The 17,421-nt window shown below is 36.6% G+C and overlaps 1 protein-coding gene across 1 annotated transcript in view; it reads left to right on the forward strand.

Annotated features, from left to right (window-relative positions):
• The window catches only part of NKTR (natural killer cell triggering receptor), a 51,317-nt gene that overhangs the window by 13,337 nt on the left and 20,559 nt on the right, over positions 1-17,421 (forward strand). The window contains exons 5-9 of the mRNA XM_049781794.1: positions 221-308; positions 12,315-12,344; positions 13,164-13,309; positions 14,877-15,099; positions 16,998-17,141. Coding sequence (XP_049637751.1) covers positions 221-308; positions 12,315-12,344; positions 13,164-13,309; positions 14,877-15,099; positions 16,998-17,141 — 631 coding nt within the window. The remainder of the gene's footprint in view (positions 1-220; positions 309-12,314; positions 12,345-13,163; positions 13,310-14,876; positions 15,100-16,997; positions 17,142-17,421) is intronic.

Consider the following 17,421-nt stretch of genomic DNA (forward strand, 5'->3'; position numbering starts at 1 on the left):
TATGCTCTTTTCCTCAAGGCTTTAAGTAGTATTTTGGTCTTTTTTTTTTTTTAATACTTTCGTTAATTTGATTAGTTTAAAATATTCTAAACATTCAGTCAAGTATCTGTACTGACCAGAAGAGGAATTTCATCATTTACTTTCTGTTTATTACTGTAAACATTACACTTTAAAATTAACTTATATTGGAGACTGACGAATTTGTGTTTTCTTCAAACAGATGAGAACTTTATTCTCAAACATGACAGAGCGTTCCTTTTGTCAATGGCAAATCGAGGGAAACATACCAATGGTTCCCAGTTTTTCATGTGAGTAGGCATAATTCAGAGACGTGCTTTTCTTAAACAGAGAAGCGCTGTTCATGAAAAAGATGGTGTAGTTAAACTTGGTTTAATACTAGAATTTCATCGGCCTAAATTTTATTATCGATTTCTTATATTACAATAAGTAATAAGCTCTGATACTACCTCAGTGTTCAGCAGATATCTTAGATTTAAAGAATGGTACTTATTATTTTAACCTGAAGGTGTCTGTTATTTTCAATCTCTATTGTTATATTAAGAAATTAGCTTTCACGTACCAAATTTAGGGATTTTGTTTACCAAAGCTAGATTGGGACATGAACTCTTGGTTAACATTTTAAAATTGTTTATAAGCTAGAAAGAGAGATGTATCTTTAGCATGAACAACAATTGATCTTAGTAAAATCTTTGGTTGCTTTTTCTCTCATTGTAACTCCTTTGAGACAGTTTGAGAGATTACAGTATTTTTCTGATGCTGTATAAAGATAGGTGATATGCTACAGGGGAAGTATTTTTGAAAACCTGTAAGCTCTATGCATAATTGAATTGACCCATTGTTGCTGTTATTTCATTACAATTTATAATGAGATTATTATTCAAGGAAACTTGAGAATGCTTAATTTGGTGGGGGGAGAGTTTGGTTTTTTTTTGGGGGGTGGATGGAGGGACCACACCTGATGACACTCAGGAGTTACTCCTGGCTATATGCTCAGAAATCGTTCCTGGTTTGGGGGACCATATGGGATGCTGGGGATTGAACCAAGGTCCGTCTTGTCCTAGGCTAGTGCGGGCAAAGCAGACACCTTACCGCTTGTGTGCCACCACTTCGGCCTCCTTAATTTGTTTTTGTTTTTTTTTAAAAGCACCTTTACATGTACATTCATGCACAACAAAAACTTTAAATTCCAAAAGCTTACCAAATTTTTTATTTCAATTTTATTTTAAGCTTCTCCAAAATCTTTATAATTCCATGATTATAAAATGAAAGATAAATTGTCTACTTAAACTTTAGCACTTTTTAATTGGGATTAAGCCTCAATAGTTGGGCTGTGTTTGGTGAAGGACTATTTTATACATGGTTTAGAAAAAGGTTTTTGGTCATCTTTCTGAATAGATGAAGTATGAATGGCGCTTCCCTGACTTTAAAAGGTTAAACTGTTAATACAAAATCTTATGTTTTAAATCTGACTGAAAATGATTTCCTAAGTAATCTGATAAAAGTTCAGATAAGGGGCATCCTCTTTCTCAGAATGTCCTAAAAATGGAAAGTAGATAGATGATTATAATGCTTGAAGTTGTATGGGATAAGAGAAAGATTTAAAACAATTGTTTTATATTATGTTTTGATCCCATAGTATATCAGTAACTAAGCTTACTTATTAGAGTATTTTTCTATTGTTAATCAAAAGGCTGAAAGAATAACAAATATTTTGAAATTGTTTTAAGAGTAAATTGTAGAAACTTTATTTTTTGATTGTTTTTCCACTTCCATTTTTAAGCTTATCTGAACTGTGAATATAAATACTGATTCCATTGGTCAAGAAGCTACCATCTGAGGGCTCTAAAATTTCTTTTAGACTTTTTTGTATCAGTACATTTAAATTATTTTATTGTTTAGCAGCAGTTTCTTCTCATTATTACATAATTGTTAGCTTATTTATAGAGTTAAAACTGATATACCTGCATATCTTTAATTTAATTGAGATCTTCTCTATTTTGTATTTTGTTTCTGTGTTAATATTTGATTAACTCATTTTTGGGACTTAATACAAATTAGATCACAGTCACTTTATGCATAGCCTAATTTTATATTTGGACTGCTACTTTTGACAAGAATGCCAAATAAAAAGTTAAAATTTTTAAAAACAATACTCAGTCTTAGTCGGCCCTGTGCTCAGATATCATTTTGATGGGACTGTACACGGTATCAGGGATTTAACCCTAGTTGGTCATGTATAAGGCCATACCTGCTTTATTAAATTAGTCTTAATGTTTATTTAGCACAAACAAATTAGGATTTAAAAAAATTCTTTAAAATGTTCATAATTACCTAACTCTAGAGATGGCACAGCAATCTTGAAAGTTACTGTATATACAGAAAACCCAAATTTTTGGGGGGAGGAGCTTTGAGTCACACTGGGCAGCACTCGAGTTACTCCTGGCTCTGCGCTCAGAAATTGCTCCTGGAAGGCTCGGGGAACCATATAAGATGTTGGGATTCGAACCACCATCCTCCATGCAAGGCAAATGTCTTACCTCCATGCTATTTCTCCAGCACCAGATTTTTTTTTTTAAAGAAGGTTTTGTGTGGAGCTGGAGAGATAGTACGTCAGGTTAGGTGGTTGCTTTGCACATGACTGTCTCGTATTCAATTGCCAGGCATCTGATATAGTCCTCCAAACCACTAGGAGTGATTCCTAAATATAGAGCCAGGAGTTAAACCCTTACCATTGCTGGGTATGACACAAAAACAAAAAGAAGCTTTTGTGCATATGCTTTTAATGCTGGCTCAAAGTACCATTTTTCCCATTGATTACAGGATAGAATCAGCCTTTATTCATTTTTACAAACCAACATTTCCTTGCTTTATTAGGAAGGATTGGTAAAATTGAGTTGAAATCCATAAAAGAAAAATATTTGAAAATCCTTATAGAATTGGGTTATCTATTTATCTAAAGCAGGGGTCTCAAACTCAATTTACCTGGGACCGCAGGAGGCAAAGTCAGGGTGATCCTTGAGTGCAGAGTCAGTAGTAAGCTTTGAACATTGGGGGGTGTGACCCAAACAACTAAAACAAAACAAAAAAAGATTCCTTTAGAGCAGGGCCACAAAATGTTGTACGGAACGGCCCTTGGGCCGCGAGTTTGAGACCCCTGATCTAAAGCATAATGTATTATCTTCATGTTACATAAATGACAACAGAAAATAGTGCTTAAAGTTGGGGTTTTAGGGGCCGGAGAGAGAGTATGGAGGTAAGGCGTTTGCCTTGCATGCAGACGGATGGTGATTCGAATTCCGGCATCTCATATGGTCCCCCAAACTTGCCAAGAGTGTGTATAGCCAGGAGTAACCCCTGAACGCTGCCGGGTGTGACCCCCCTCCTCCTCAAAAAGTTGGGGTTATGCAGGTGGATGACTCTTCCTTTTACCTTATTAACACCTTATAATAAGCCACACCTTGAGTAACAGTCTGGAATGTGAAAAAGAGTAGTAGAAGAATGGGAAAGCATCAAGAACTAGATCCTGTTTATAGGCTTCACAAGGACTTATACTGTCCCTGCAGTTTGTATTTGTCTTGTTTTTTTGTTTTGTTTTGTTTTTGGGCCACACCCGGCGATGCTCAGGGGTTACTCCTGGCTGTCTGCTCAGAAATAGCTCCTGGCAGGCATGGGGACCATATGGGACACCGGGATGCGAACCAACCACCTTTGGTCCTGGATGGGCTGCTTTCAAGGCAAACACCGCTGTGCTCTCTCTACGGGCTCTGCAGTTTGTATTTGTAATTTGTGTTGTAAATGTGTTAACTCTGCAGTTCCTTAGAAGTAAACTTATGCTCATAGTCCATTTAGTGTAAATTTAGTGCTATTAAGGTACTTGCAAAGTGTTCCTCCAGGATTCTTTTGCTTTACATTAATTATTGTCTTCATTATGTTCACATTTTAAACCTCCCCTTTCCTAAGGCATACTATATTATTATATAACTAATTATATATAATTATTATATTATATATTATATTATATCTATTATATAACTAATATATAACTAATTTTTTTTATATTATGCTATTTTATGGGGTGAAAAAATTAGGATACCAATCAGATTTTCTTCTATAAGGTTATTTGTAATTTTTCCAGTAGCTTTTTTGTCTACAATTATTTTAGTCATATGATATTGCTTTTGGGCACTTAAATAGAAGAAAACATTTCTTTTTTGGAATAAAACTGCTCAAGAAAAGTCAAAGAACAGATACTGCTCTATTCCCATGAATCACTGGGAAAAAAATGGTTTGTTCTTATTAAGGAATTCAGAGACCTGGGCCCTAAGTGCTACTAAGCTAATTAGTTGTCATTTTGTTCTTTTTTTCTTTTTTTTTTTTTTTTTTTTTTTTTGGTTTTTGGGCCACACCCGTTTGACGCTCAGGGGTGACTCCTGGCTATGTGCTCAGGAATCGTCCCTGGCTTGGGGGTACCATATGGGACGCTGGGGGATCGAACCACGGTCCTTCCTTGGCTAGCGCTTGCAAGGCAGACACCTTTCCTCTAGCGCCACCTTCCCGGCCCCTTGTTCTTTATAATTTTTTTTAAAACCAAAGACAAGGAAGAAATGATGATAAAACCTATATAGATAGTAAATTTTAAGGTAGAAAGGATATAGAGATCATATAGTCTAGGCATTCTGATAATGCTGGTAAGGAATAAAAATAAAATATTAGAATGTACAGTTTATGCTTTTTCTTTATAATTAGGAATGAATTAATAGTATTTAATCTTATTGACTAACTGTTCTGTTCCAAATTTATTTTCATTTTAGAAGCCAGTAGCATTGATAGAAAATAACTATTTTGGGGGGTTTTCCTTTGACTATTAGTAATATGTAGCCTGTTATTCTGGCTTTGGTATTCATTGTCATTATACATACTCATCAAAAAGATAAAGAAGATATTGCATCAAATAATTTTAAAAGATTCAGTAGGTGGTTTAGTTTCTTATTAAATAGCTTATTTTGTGTTAAATCACTAATATAACTACCACGAAGCCTTCCTTCCAGTTTTATTTGCTATTTACTCTGTTTTGTTTTTCTTTTTTTTTTTTTTTTTGGTTTTTGGGCCACACCCGGTAATGCTCGGGTTACTCCTGGCTATGCGCTCAGAAGTTGCTCCTGGCTTGGGGGACCATATGGGACACCAGGGGATCGAACCGCGGTCCGTCCAAGGCTAGCGCAGACAAGGCAGGCGCACCTTACCTTTAGCGCCACCGCCCGGCCCCCTCTGTTTTGTTTTTCATAAAGTTATTTATCCCATTTCAAAAAATAAATTTTGGTGTGAAAATGCGATCATAAACAGAAGATAATGTTTTGTCAGTTGATCCCATTTCATGTAATTATGATTTCTATGCAAACACTGCTATATGTTAAAGGAAATAGTTATAATTGTCCAGTGTGAAAAGTAATGTAAAGCACTTTTTATTTCCACCCACCCACCCCCACTTTTGAGTTTCTCTTGCTTGAGTCAAAAGCAGTGATCTGGTCATCAGCTGTTGTTAGAATGTTGCTGTTAGTTAGAATGTTGGTTACAGTGGTCATGCTTTTTGCTTAGTCTGTGCAGGGCTTCATAGCACAGCTACAGAGGAGAAAAGTCTGCCTCCAGACTCTTAAAGTACAGTGTCTTGTCATTGGCCACTGTCAGAAAACACAATTTTTTAACATATACATACATACATACATACATACATACATACATACATACATACATACATACATATACATTTGTTTGGGGGTCACACCCATTGACGCTCAGGGGTTACTCCTGACTCTGAGCTCAGAAATTGCTCCTGGCAGGCATGGGGGCTTGGGGGGGTGTGGGGGACCATATGGGATGCTAGGAATCAAACTGAGGTCTGTCTGTGTTGGCCGCGTGCAAAGCAAACCCCCACTGCTGTGCTATCTCTCTGGCTTCTTTAATTTTTTAAAAAATAATGTATAAACATTACAATTTACAGTTTGATCAAAGTATTATGTTTTAAGTTATAAGTAGAACAATGTGGGCCCAGAGAGATAGCACAGCGGTGTTTGCCTTGCAAGCAGCCGATCCAGGACCAAAGGTGGTTGGTTCGCATCCCGGTGTCCCATATGGTCCCCCGTGCCTGCCAGGAGCTATTTCTGAGCAGACAGCCAGGAGTAACCCCTGAGCACCGCCGGGTGTGGCCCCCCCCCAAAAAAAAAAACAAAAAAAAAAAAATAGAACAATGTGAAGAATACATAAGATGTTCTAGATCAGGGGTCTCAAACGGCCCTCTGTACAACATTTTGTGGCCCTGCCCTAGAGGAATCTTTTTTTGTTTTGTTTTGTTTTGTTTTAGTTGTTTGGGTCACACCTCCCAATGTTCAAGGCTTACTACTGACTTTGCACTCAAGGATCACCCCGACTTTGCCTCCTGCGGCCCCCAGGTAAATTGAGTTTGAGACCTGTCTAGATTATAAGAATCAGAGTGGCTAGTGGCTTCTGAACCTGAGTGGTGGAATGTAATTTCAGACTAGTGAAACAAGGAAATTGGTGGGAAGTTTCTTTTCAAAAGGGCTTATAAAAAACTTTGTAGATGTTTTGGTAATAATATCTTTTTGGTATTTTGGTGGATTTTGGTAGAAATGATTATTTTTCTCCATATATTTATTCATGAATCTGTGTAAGAAGAATTGTTAGCATTAGTAACCTGAGAATCTCTATTTTTTTCTTCCTTTTAGATATGACTTCACAGATTAATGTATATTTTTTTAGAAAGATGTGCATGAAACTTAATCATAGCCAAGTAATCTTAGTATCAAGTTATTCTTTTTTCTTTTTTTTTTTTTTTGGTTTTTGGGCCACACCCGGCATTGCTCAGGGGTTACTCCTGGCTGTCTGCTCAGAAATAGCTCCTAGCAGGCACGGGGGACCATATGGGACACCGGGATTTGAACCAACCATCTTTGGTCCTGGATCGGCTGCTTGCAAGGCAAACACTGCTGTGCTATCTCTCCGGGCCCAGTATCAAGTTATTCTTAACCACCAGTCTTAATATTCGTTTTTTTCTTTTTTTATTAATTTTTTATTTTTAATTATGAAAACAAAGATGATAGTCTTAATATTAGTTAATGAGTATATGCCATGTAGTATTACTAGCAAGAAATTTTGTGTCTAGTAGTGTTTCATCTATATTAACAGTGCTGGATTTTCAAACCTTCTATTTTTGGTAGCTTTTTGGATAGTATAGCACTATAATATGGCTTTTTGTATAGTATTCATTGCTTTTTTTTTTTTTTTATAGACTTTGTTGCTCTCCAATTTGGTGCCTCTTCCATGATGGTTTAAGGGGTTAAATTAAAAAGAGAGGCTATATTAAACTGAAATATTTATTTCTTTATTGCTTACTATTTTATGCTTTTAAAAGTCACTATTTTTCACAGCAGTCATTGAAACTCCATATTATTTGAAAAATTGTTTTTTGTTTGTTTGGTTTTGATTTTGGCACTACACTCAGCTGTGTTCAGGACTTGGTCCTGGCTCTGCACTCAGGAATTGAATTTGGGTTGGCCTTGTTCAAAGCAAATGAATCTGCTATGATCATGCTATACAATCACTCTGGCCTTCATAATTGCAATTTTTTTTTATTTTTGATTGTTTTTGGTTTTTGAGTCACACCCGGCGATACTCAGGTTTCTCCTGGCTCTACACTCAGAAATCGCTCCTGGCAGGCATGTGGTGGATGGGGGGGTGGGGTGGAGAGGAGCATATGGGATGTCGAGATTCGAACCACTGTCTGTTTTGGATGTTTTGCATGCAAGGCAAACACCATGCCGCTGTGCTATCTCTCCGGCACCAAAATTGTATTGTTTAACTATAATTTATGTATCAATACCTTGACAAGAAATTAGAGTTTATTTTAAGTATTTAAAGATTAAATATGTTTGAAATTTCTCCATAAAGAATTTTGTACATTGTACCTAATGTAGTGTCTGGTCTAAGTAGTAATAGAAATGTGTAAACTTTAATAGAATAAAATTGGTCCATGTATATTCTTTGAAAAAAATTTTGATGGGAAAGCAAGCAGACTTAGGAAAAAAAACCCATTATGACCAAGGTTTAACAGTATACATTGATACTTCATCTCTCACCTTTTAAGTTCTTAACATTTTGCTGTATTTGCTCTACTTATGTCTCCCTCTCTGTCGCTTGCTCTTTAAAGAGACTTCTCAACATTTTGTACTATTTGTTTCAGATCTCTCACTCTTTATATTTCTTTGTTTTTGGGTATATATGGTTCTGCATATTAAACCCAATGTCCCATACTTGAAAAAGCATGCACTCTACCATTGTGCAAACCTAGCCTTTTTATAACTTTTATGAAGATCCCTAAGATCCTAGTTATATTGCTTATCATTATTTTCTGTGACTTAAAAATGATAAAATGTGTGTAATACTTACAAACTAACTATAGTTATTTATCATCTGTTGTGATGTGATATATGGTCTTCACTTCCATCCCCAAATTTTTTTTTTGCAAATGTAGAGGCATGAAATGTTCTTTATTTGAAAGTAAATTAGTAAAATAAAAATATATTTTCAAATTTTGTTTTGAATTCTCTTAATTCCATTGAAAATTTTGCTTTCTGGGTAGCTCCTGGACATTTTATGCATGTATTCAGGATTCATTATTCTTTTCTTGAGAAAGTTGATTTAACTAGTATCTGGGATTTATGAAAGGAGATGCAATGTTTTGCTGATAATCGTTATTCACACTCTGGTGTTAATATTACCTTTAATATTAAAGATCTGAGAATATTCCCACATTAACCACAAGGCTTTTTCTTAAACATAATTCATCTCTACATACATACTCTGTGAAAGAAAATTTAGAGCCCTCCATTTTCAAAAGCTTTCTTGCTTTGCATAAACTTGAGAATATTTAATTTCAAAGTTATATTGATATTAAAACATTCAGTCTTGTCTTAAAAGTGTATTACAATTTATTTCTTGCCATTTTTGTGTAAAATTTACAGAAAGAGTGTTACACCGTGCGCTCCAAAGGTAATGTCTCATTACTCTAAGGCTCTCTTTTCTTTCTTTGCCTTTATCTCTTTTATCCTGTTGTTATTTGCATTGAAACTTTTTAAGAAAAAAAACCTTTCTGCTTGGTCTGTATGGCAGTAATACATGTAAAACAAATGTGTTTTCTTGTTCATGATTAATCCTGGGGAAGACAATTTCAGTGGCTTGTTTCCACCAATTTTCTATATATGGGGGTGGAGGATCTGTATTGAATATATAATGGTTTTAGAGATTATTTCAGTAAAGAACTATTAATTTTTGTGAGGGTAACTTAGTAATGGCATAAAATGTAGATTATATGAGTAATGATTACACTTTTCATTTCTAGTATTTATACAGCTTTAATGAAACCTGGTTCATATATTGTTACACTAGGTTGAGAAATGGAGAAAATAGGAAAATCAATATCTTTGTGATAAGAGTAGTGAAATATTGATTGAATGTTTTACCATTTGAAATGTGGTTTTTCTTTTAGATATGTCAATTCACAGATTTATGATAGTTTCTCACTTTAAGTTAATAACTTTTTACTCTTGGTATGGTAGTACAGCATGTCACCTGCATGGGTTTTTTTAATGACCATTTAGTTGATTTTAAAAGATAATTTAAAAGTTAGAATTGCTGAGACATCTTTTGTGTCTCTATTATGTAGAATTGAATAACTTGACCTGAGTAGTATGTTATTCTACCCCCGCCCCTTTTGTATCTCTTATTTGGCAGTGTCTCTCATTATGTCTAATGTTTGCCCACAGCCAGTGAACCCCTTTTGTACTGGGAATCTACTCCTGGGTAGAATATTAGGCAAGGCATCCTGCATGCAAATCATATGCTACATTTGTTGAGCAGTCTCTCCAGCCCCTTCCCATATTCTTGCTATGTAGCTTAACCCAATTAAAATATGAATATATATTTCTGCCTTCTGAATTGCAGATACTGAACTTAATTATTTTCACTCCAGTTTAGGCATAATGGGGACAGCTAAATGTTGAAAGAATTTCTGTCTAAATTAGTTTTCTTCACTATTGCAGTAAAGAACATCTTTGATCTTTAACTTCCATTAAAAATAAAACTTGAAGGTAGTAACATTAGCTGTATTTCCTCTTCAGTTGAGTCTCAAATACCATGTTGCTGCATCATTCCAGTTAGAATTTGTTTGTTTTGGGGCCATATCCAGCAATGCTCAGAGCTTATTCCTGGCTCTGCACTCAGGAATCACTCCTGGCAGTCTTAGGGGATCATATAGGATGCCTGGTGAGGATTGAATCCAGATATGCTGTGTGCAAGACAAACATCCTACCCACTGTGCTAATCATTGTAGCCCCTAAAATGTTTTAGCTATCAATTGCCTCAAAGGTGATGTAGCCAAGGTAGCAAATTGAATAGGTTTCCGCAATTGTGAAGTAAAATCTTAGACTTTTCTCTAATAGCTGAAGATTTCAGAGTTGTGAGAATAAGAGATCAAGAAAGAAAGGAATGTATCTAATTAGTAAAATTTTTTCACTTTTACATAAATATTTGAGATCTCAACATGGTAGAATATGTTTATTATTAAATTTTAAGCTTTTTATATCTTTCATACAGTGAAATTACTGTCGAGCAAATATACTAGTTTATCTGCTTTGGCAAAGTTTTATGAGTATGGAAAGCACATTTCTAAAAGTTGCTGTCCAAGAATAATGTCTAGTTTCTAGTTTGATAAACTAGTTTGTTTGTCCCACTTGTTTGGTAGTGTTTTCTCACTCCTACTTTTCTCCTCTCCTTTACCTTTTCTTTTTTATACCTCACCCACCTCTCCTCTCCTCCTCTTTCTTGTCTCTTTTTTTGTCCATTAGTACTGTATTTGGATGTGAATGACCACTTCTCAGTCTTTTAAGGAAAATTTGAGACGTGTTTCTATTTATTTTTAGTGGTACCAAGAATTAGTTGCAGGCTTCATACATGCAAGGAAAGAACTTTGCTGCTTGGCCATATCTCTGACTCTAAAAACTAGTGGCTTTTAAAGCTCCAAATTCCTCTTAAAATTCTAAAACATTTGAAATTGATGTTTTAAGTATTTAAAATTAATTAAAAAAAAATTTTTTTTTTTACCATAACCAGAAGTGCTTAGGGCTTATTCCTGGCTCTGTACTAAGGGATTATTCCTGGCAGGGCTGGAAGGACTATATATAGTGCCATGCATAAGACAAGTGCTTCCCTGCTATACTATCTATCTGGCCCCTAAAATTAAATCTTACAGGACTGAATATTGTAAATACTGCAATTCTTATAGAATAAGGATTTTTAGTGTTGTTATAAAGATTAAAATTTGTGACTTACTGACTTACGTGTTTTAAACTTACCATTTAAAATTGATATTGGAGCTTCGAATGCAAATTGCTTTAATTTGAATACCCAGTGACCTTTCTCTTAAATATATGTTTATCATTCTTAAAAACTAAGATGTTTGTACTACTTTTGAGTCTATGTAGATACTTTTGATTTATTTTTCCACACAATTCACAGTGTCAAAATCTGTGAAAATGCATGGGAAAACCATCTTGGGTTATCTTAGCAAATGTGCCCTTAGCTACCCAAGATTGACTATCTGCCTATTTATGATGTTCAAGAAACCTTGTAGGTATTTTCTGGGCCATGAAAATTTAAAATATCTATAATGTTATCTATTGTTACATTGCCATAAATAAGTGTTGCCAGTTTAAGGTTTGCTCCCTATTGCATTTTTCAGAATTGTACAGTGCTTTTACCTTATGTATAGAAAGAACAGCAGGAAGTTTTGAAAAGAGAACTCATGAGGCCTATTTCCATCTACCTGCGTAAAAGATGAAAACTGACTCAGTAGGAGAAAATATCTAGTAAAAGATATTAGTCAAGCGTATGGGACAGGTGTTTGTCACCATTTACTTTCTGTAGGGCCAGTGATGGTTCATTTTTTTTAAATGTACCTATGATGCATTTTAAAATTCTATTATATATAGTTGAATATTGGAAAGTTGTGATTTTGTATTCTTGAAGTTACTGAATATATATATATATATGTAAAACATACCATTACTCTTAAGGTTTTTTCGTTTAAATATATATCATGTTTAACTTTTCCCCCTATCTTTTTATCTTTACCTCTTTGTTTTCTACATGCTGTGCTTTTAAAAACCCTTCTGCTCTGACATCTGATTTTTGCCATCTTCTTTGTGTTGGTGTTTATTGCACAGTACCACGAAACCTGCTCCGCACCTAGATGGGTAAGAATTGCTTTCTTACTACCTTTTTGGGAGGGTGTTTGGGTGGCCACTTCATGAGAGTGCATCATGCTGAGCCCTCAAGGTGGCGCTATTGATCCGAGTTAATCTCACTGCCTGGTTCTTCCTAAATGATCAGAATACAGTCCTTTGTTTTGTTTTGGAGACACACCCTGCAGTGTTCACAACTTACTCTTGACTCATGGATCACTCATGGCAGGGCTGGAGGGGGCATATGTTGTGCCAGGGATGGAACCCAGGTTAGACATGGAAAGAAAATGCCTTTCCCGCTCTAGGCCTGAATGCAGTACTTTTATTTCTTTTTTATCTTTTTCTCCCTCCCCTCCCCTACCCATGCAGTACTTTATTTTTGTGTTTTTGGGCCACACCTGGCTATGATCCGGGGTTACTCGAGAAGTCACTACTGGCAGTGGGCAGGAGGGGCTTACATGCAGTATTGGGATTGACAGTTTGGCTACATGCAAGACAAATGCTTTTATTCCCCTCCCTCCATACTATCTCTCATCCTGAATATAATAATTTTGGCACCCCATGCCTTTCATTTCACTAAAGGGGTATAAGCTGCAAAACTAAGGCCCAGTTTGAGGAGTTGTCTTTTTGGGACACAACTGGCTATGATCTGGGGTTACTCCTGACTCCCCACTCAGGAGTTAATAAAGCAGATTTCAAGTTTTAATTCCTCTCTAGTTTCACACATCAAACTGCTTTTTGTAAATGTCTCTTGATGTCATGTATAACCTTCGTTTTTATTACAATTCACCAACTGCAAGCCAATGTTTTCTTGAATTTGTATTGTCACAGGGTGCATGTTGTCTTTGGACTAGTTATTTCTGGCTTTGAAGTAATTGAACAAATTGAAAATCTGAAAACTGATGCTGCGAGTAGACCATATGCAGATGTGAGAGTTATTGATTGTGGGGTGCTTGCCACAAAATCAACAAAAGATGGTAAGCCTTTGTTGGAGGTAAAGGAAATGAGAGGACTGGTATGGGATGCCAGGGATTGAACCCAGGTTGGGCACTTGCAAGGATAGTGCCTTATCCCCGATATACTGTCTTCTGGCCCAACTGAAAGAACTTTTGGCAGTCTGCCAGGAAACTTCTGTGGACTGCCACAGGTGTGCAGTTCAGTGGTTAATTATACTTTTATCAATACGTTACATCCATTCTGTCAGAAAATCTTACCAAATTGTAAGATTTTTTCTTTCTAATTCACCTGATCCAAACTATAGTAGCTCTCATCTGTATCATAATCATAGTCTTATAACTATTTGTTTTGCCCCTGTCCTCTATAACTAGCATCAATTACCTCAAATTGATTTCTTTGTTTACACCTTGACCATTAACCTTGACCTTAACTGGAACCAGAGTGATCTTCAAAGACTGCTTCTTTTTTTTAATTACTGAGGATGATGTTTGGGCCATATCCTTTGGTGCTGGGATCATTACTGACTCTGGTACTCAAAAGTACCATATATGGTGCTGGATTGAACCAAAGTTACGACATTCAAGACAAGAACCTTACCTTCTGTATTCTGCTCTCACACTCCCTTACTCCTGCCAGGCTCTGAGAACTATATGGGGGTGCTTGGAATCTAACTCAGGATACCTGCATCCAAAACATGTATTCTAGACCTTTGAATTATCACCTAAGGGTTATCTTCTCAGTGAAAATTGTAATATTTTTAGTATTCTGAGGTTATCTGGCTTTTGCTTTTTCTGACCTCATCACTCCTTGTTACATAAATAAAGTCATGTAACCTTGCCTCAGATATGTCAAAAACACAAGTACTTTGTCCTGGCAGTTCCTTCTGTCTAGAATGTTCTTCATTCAGATACCTGAATGACACATTTCCTTCAGATTCAATTCAGCTTATACTATTTCCAGCTCTTCCTTCTTCCCCTTATACTACCATATTTTTCTTTTTGTTTTAGTATCTGTCATTATCATTTTATACATGTACTCCATATTTTCTTATCTGATCCAGCTGTAATATAGACTGTGGAAAACGGTATTGTTACTAGTATTGCCAGAAAACTTATCAACTTAAAAAAAAAATATATATATATATATATTGTGGTTTTGGGGTCACACCCGGCAGTGCTCAGGGGTTATTCCTGGCTCCAGACTCAGAAATTGCTCCTGGCAAGCACGGGGGACCATATGGTACGCCAGGATTCGAACCGATGACCTCCTGCATGAAAGGCAAAACGGCTTACCTCCATGCTATCTCTCCAGCCCGATATATATATATATATATATATATTTTAAACTTTATTCATTTATTGGTTTTGGGGCAATACCCAGGAGCGCTCAGGGGCTACTCCTGGCTTTGTGCTCAGAAATCATTCCTGGCAGGCTCAGGGGACCACATCACTGTGCTAGCTCTCCCATAAAAAGATATATTTTAGATTGTTTTGAATTTAATATGTTTTACAATAATACCCAAACATTTTACTTGGAAAGAGAGCAATGAAATTTAGTACCAATAATTTTGCTAATATTCCTTAAAAGCTTTTGAGAAGAAAAGGAAGAAAACAACTCATTCAGAAGACTTGGATTCCTCTTCCAGTTCCTCATCCTCTTCAGAGTCATCTTCAGAAAGTGAAATTGAACATGAGAGAAATAGAAAAAGAAAACATAAAAGGAGACCAAAAGTTAAACATGCTAAAAAGAGACGAAAGGAAGCAAGCAGTTCGGAAGAGCCAAGAAATAAACATATATTGAGCCCAAAAGGGTAAATATGAAACTCCAACATAATCTTTCTTAAAAGAAAAACACTGGGTGCTAGAGAGATAGCACAGAGGCTAAGATGCTTACCTTATTTGTACTACACCCAGTTTGATCTCAATCACCACCTGGAGTGAGCCTGAGCAGAGAGCCAGGAATAGCCATTGAGCACTGTCAATGTGACCTGAAAGTCAAACACCAAAGAAAGAGCCCAGAGGGCTGAGCACATACTTGTAAGAAGTCTGAACTTTGATTTTCATCCCTAGTACCAGGACCCCTGGCTACAATAATGAATAATCACTCAGCACCTCCTCATCACTGCCCAATATAGTCACTGAAATTAACATAGGGAAAAGAGGATAGTGTTTGTAAATTCAGTTTTATAACCGATTGTTGAAATGGAAAGTAGTTTTTGGAATTTAATCTGCCACTTTTTAGGGATAACACAGACATATCAAAGATATATGTATTTTCAGGTAAAGATAATACATGGAATTTGTTTTATTTTTTGAGGGAGTCATACCTGGCAGCACTCAGGGATTACTCCTGGCTCTATACTCAGAAGTTACTCCTGGCAGACTTGGGAGACCATATGGGATGTTAAGGATTGAACCCAGATCGGCTATGTGCAAGGCAAACACCCTTCCCGTTGGTTGCGTAATTGCTCTGCCCTCTATGTGAAATTGTGAAATGCTTTATATTTTGCTTTTTGGGCCACTCTCAGACACTCAGGGGGGTTACTCCTGGCTTGGGGGACCATATGGGACACTGGGGATTGAACTAGGTCCATCCTGGATCAGCTGCTTGCAAAGCAAATGCCTTACTGCTGTGCTATATTGCTCCAGCCCCCTATATAAAATTCTTTTTTTGGGGGGGGTGTGTTTTGGGTCACACCCAGCATCGCTCAGAAGTTATTCCTGGCTCTACACTCAGAAATCACTTGTGGCAGGCTTGGGGGACCATATGGGATGCCAGGATTGAACCACCGTCCTTCTGCATGCAAGACAAATGTCCTACCTCCACGCTATCTCTCCGGCCCTCTATGCGAAATTCTTAAAAGATAAAAAATTTAAATCATTTGACTATTTTGTTGTTGGGCCATACCGGCATTGCTTAGAAGTTACTCCTGGCTCTGAGCTAAAAAATCATTCCTGGTAGACTTGGGATGCCAGGGGTCAAACCCAAATTAGCAGCATGCAAGGCATAATGCCCTGTCTGCTCTGCTATTGCTCCAGTCCCATTGGATTACTTTTATACTGGAATTTTAGTTTATGGTTTTGTTTTCTTTCTAGCTGGATCAATGTTTTTTACTTTATCTTTGAGAAAATTATATGAACTTTGAATAATATTTGTGAGTTATTGGTATTTTTTTTGAGGGGGCCATACCTGGTAGTGTCGGGTTATTCTTGGCTCTGTGCTCAAGGATCATTTCTGAGGTGCTTTGGGGGACCATATAGTACTAGGAATTGAACCAGGTCAGCCACGTGCAAGGCTATCACTCCTATCCACTATATACTATTGCTCCAACCCCAGTAATTTCTTTTTAAGGAGTATCAGGGAGGGCCAGAGCAATAGCACAGTGGGTAGGGCATACTTGCCTTGCACACAGCTGACCAGGAATCAATCTCTGGCATTCCATATGGTCCCCCAAGCCTACCAGGAGTAGTTTCTGAGCGTAAAGCCAGGATTAATCTAGTGCTGCCAGATATGGCCCCCAAAACCAATAAAACCCAAACCAGGGATTAAACCCATAGCCTTCCATCTGCAAGGCTGTATCCTGAGCCACGTCCCTAGCCCCTAATTTTGTTATTTTTATGTTTAGTTTTTGTCCTTTCACATTATGAATGTAAGCATTGTACCTTTAAAATTAATAACTTGGTTTATTCTCTTAAATCATTCTGAAAGGAGTGATGCCAATGAAAAAAAGTCAGTTGATTCAAATGCTAAAAGGGAGAAGCCTGTAGTTCGCCCAGAAGAGATTCCTCCAGTGCCTGAGAACCGATTTTTACTGAGAAGAGACATGCCTCCTGTCACAGTGGAACCTGAACCGTAAGATGATTATCAACATGTTTTTATTTTTCTGAATGTTAATTCTATCTGCTCGCTGGAATTCTACGCACTTTTTCTAAAAGTGGGCTTCAGGATACTTTGAAAGAAACTTTTGGAAATATATTAATAAATTACATATAGCCTACCCCACCTTAAGAATTTTCATTCTACAAGTAGGAAAAGAAACTTAGGCAAGCTGGTCAGAGTAAACATTTTTTTATGGTCATTCGGATATAATTTATTTCCTTGGCCTTTGAAGGAAATTTACGGTGAGAGTCAG

The sequence above is a fragment of the Suncus etruscus genome, chromosome 10 (assembly GCF_024139225.1).
Source record: "Suncus etruscus isolate mSunEtr1 chromosome 10, mSunEtr1.pri.cur, whole genome shotgun sequence".
Classification (NCBI taxonomy): Eukaryota; Metazoa; Chordata; class Mammalia; order Eulipotyphla; family Soricidae; genus Suncus; species Suncus etruscus.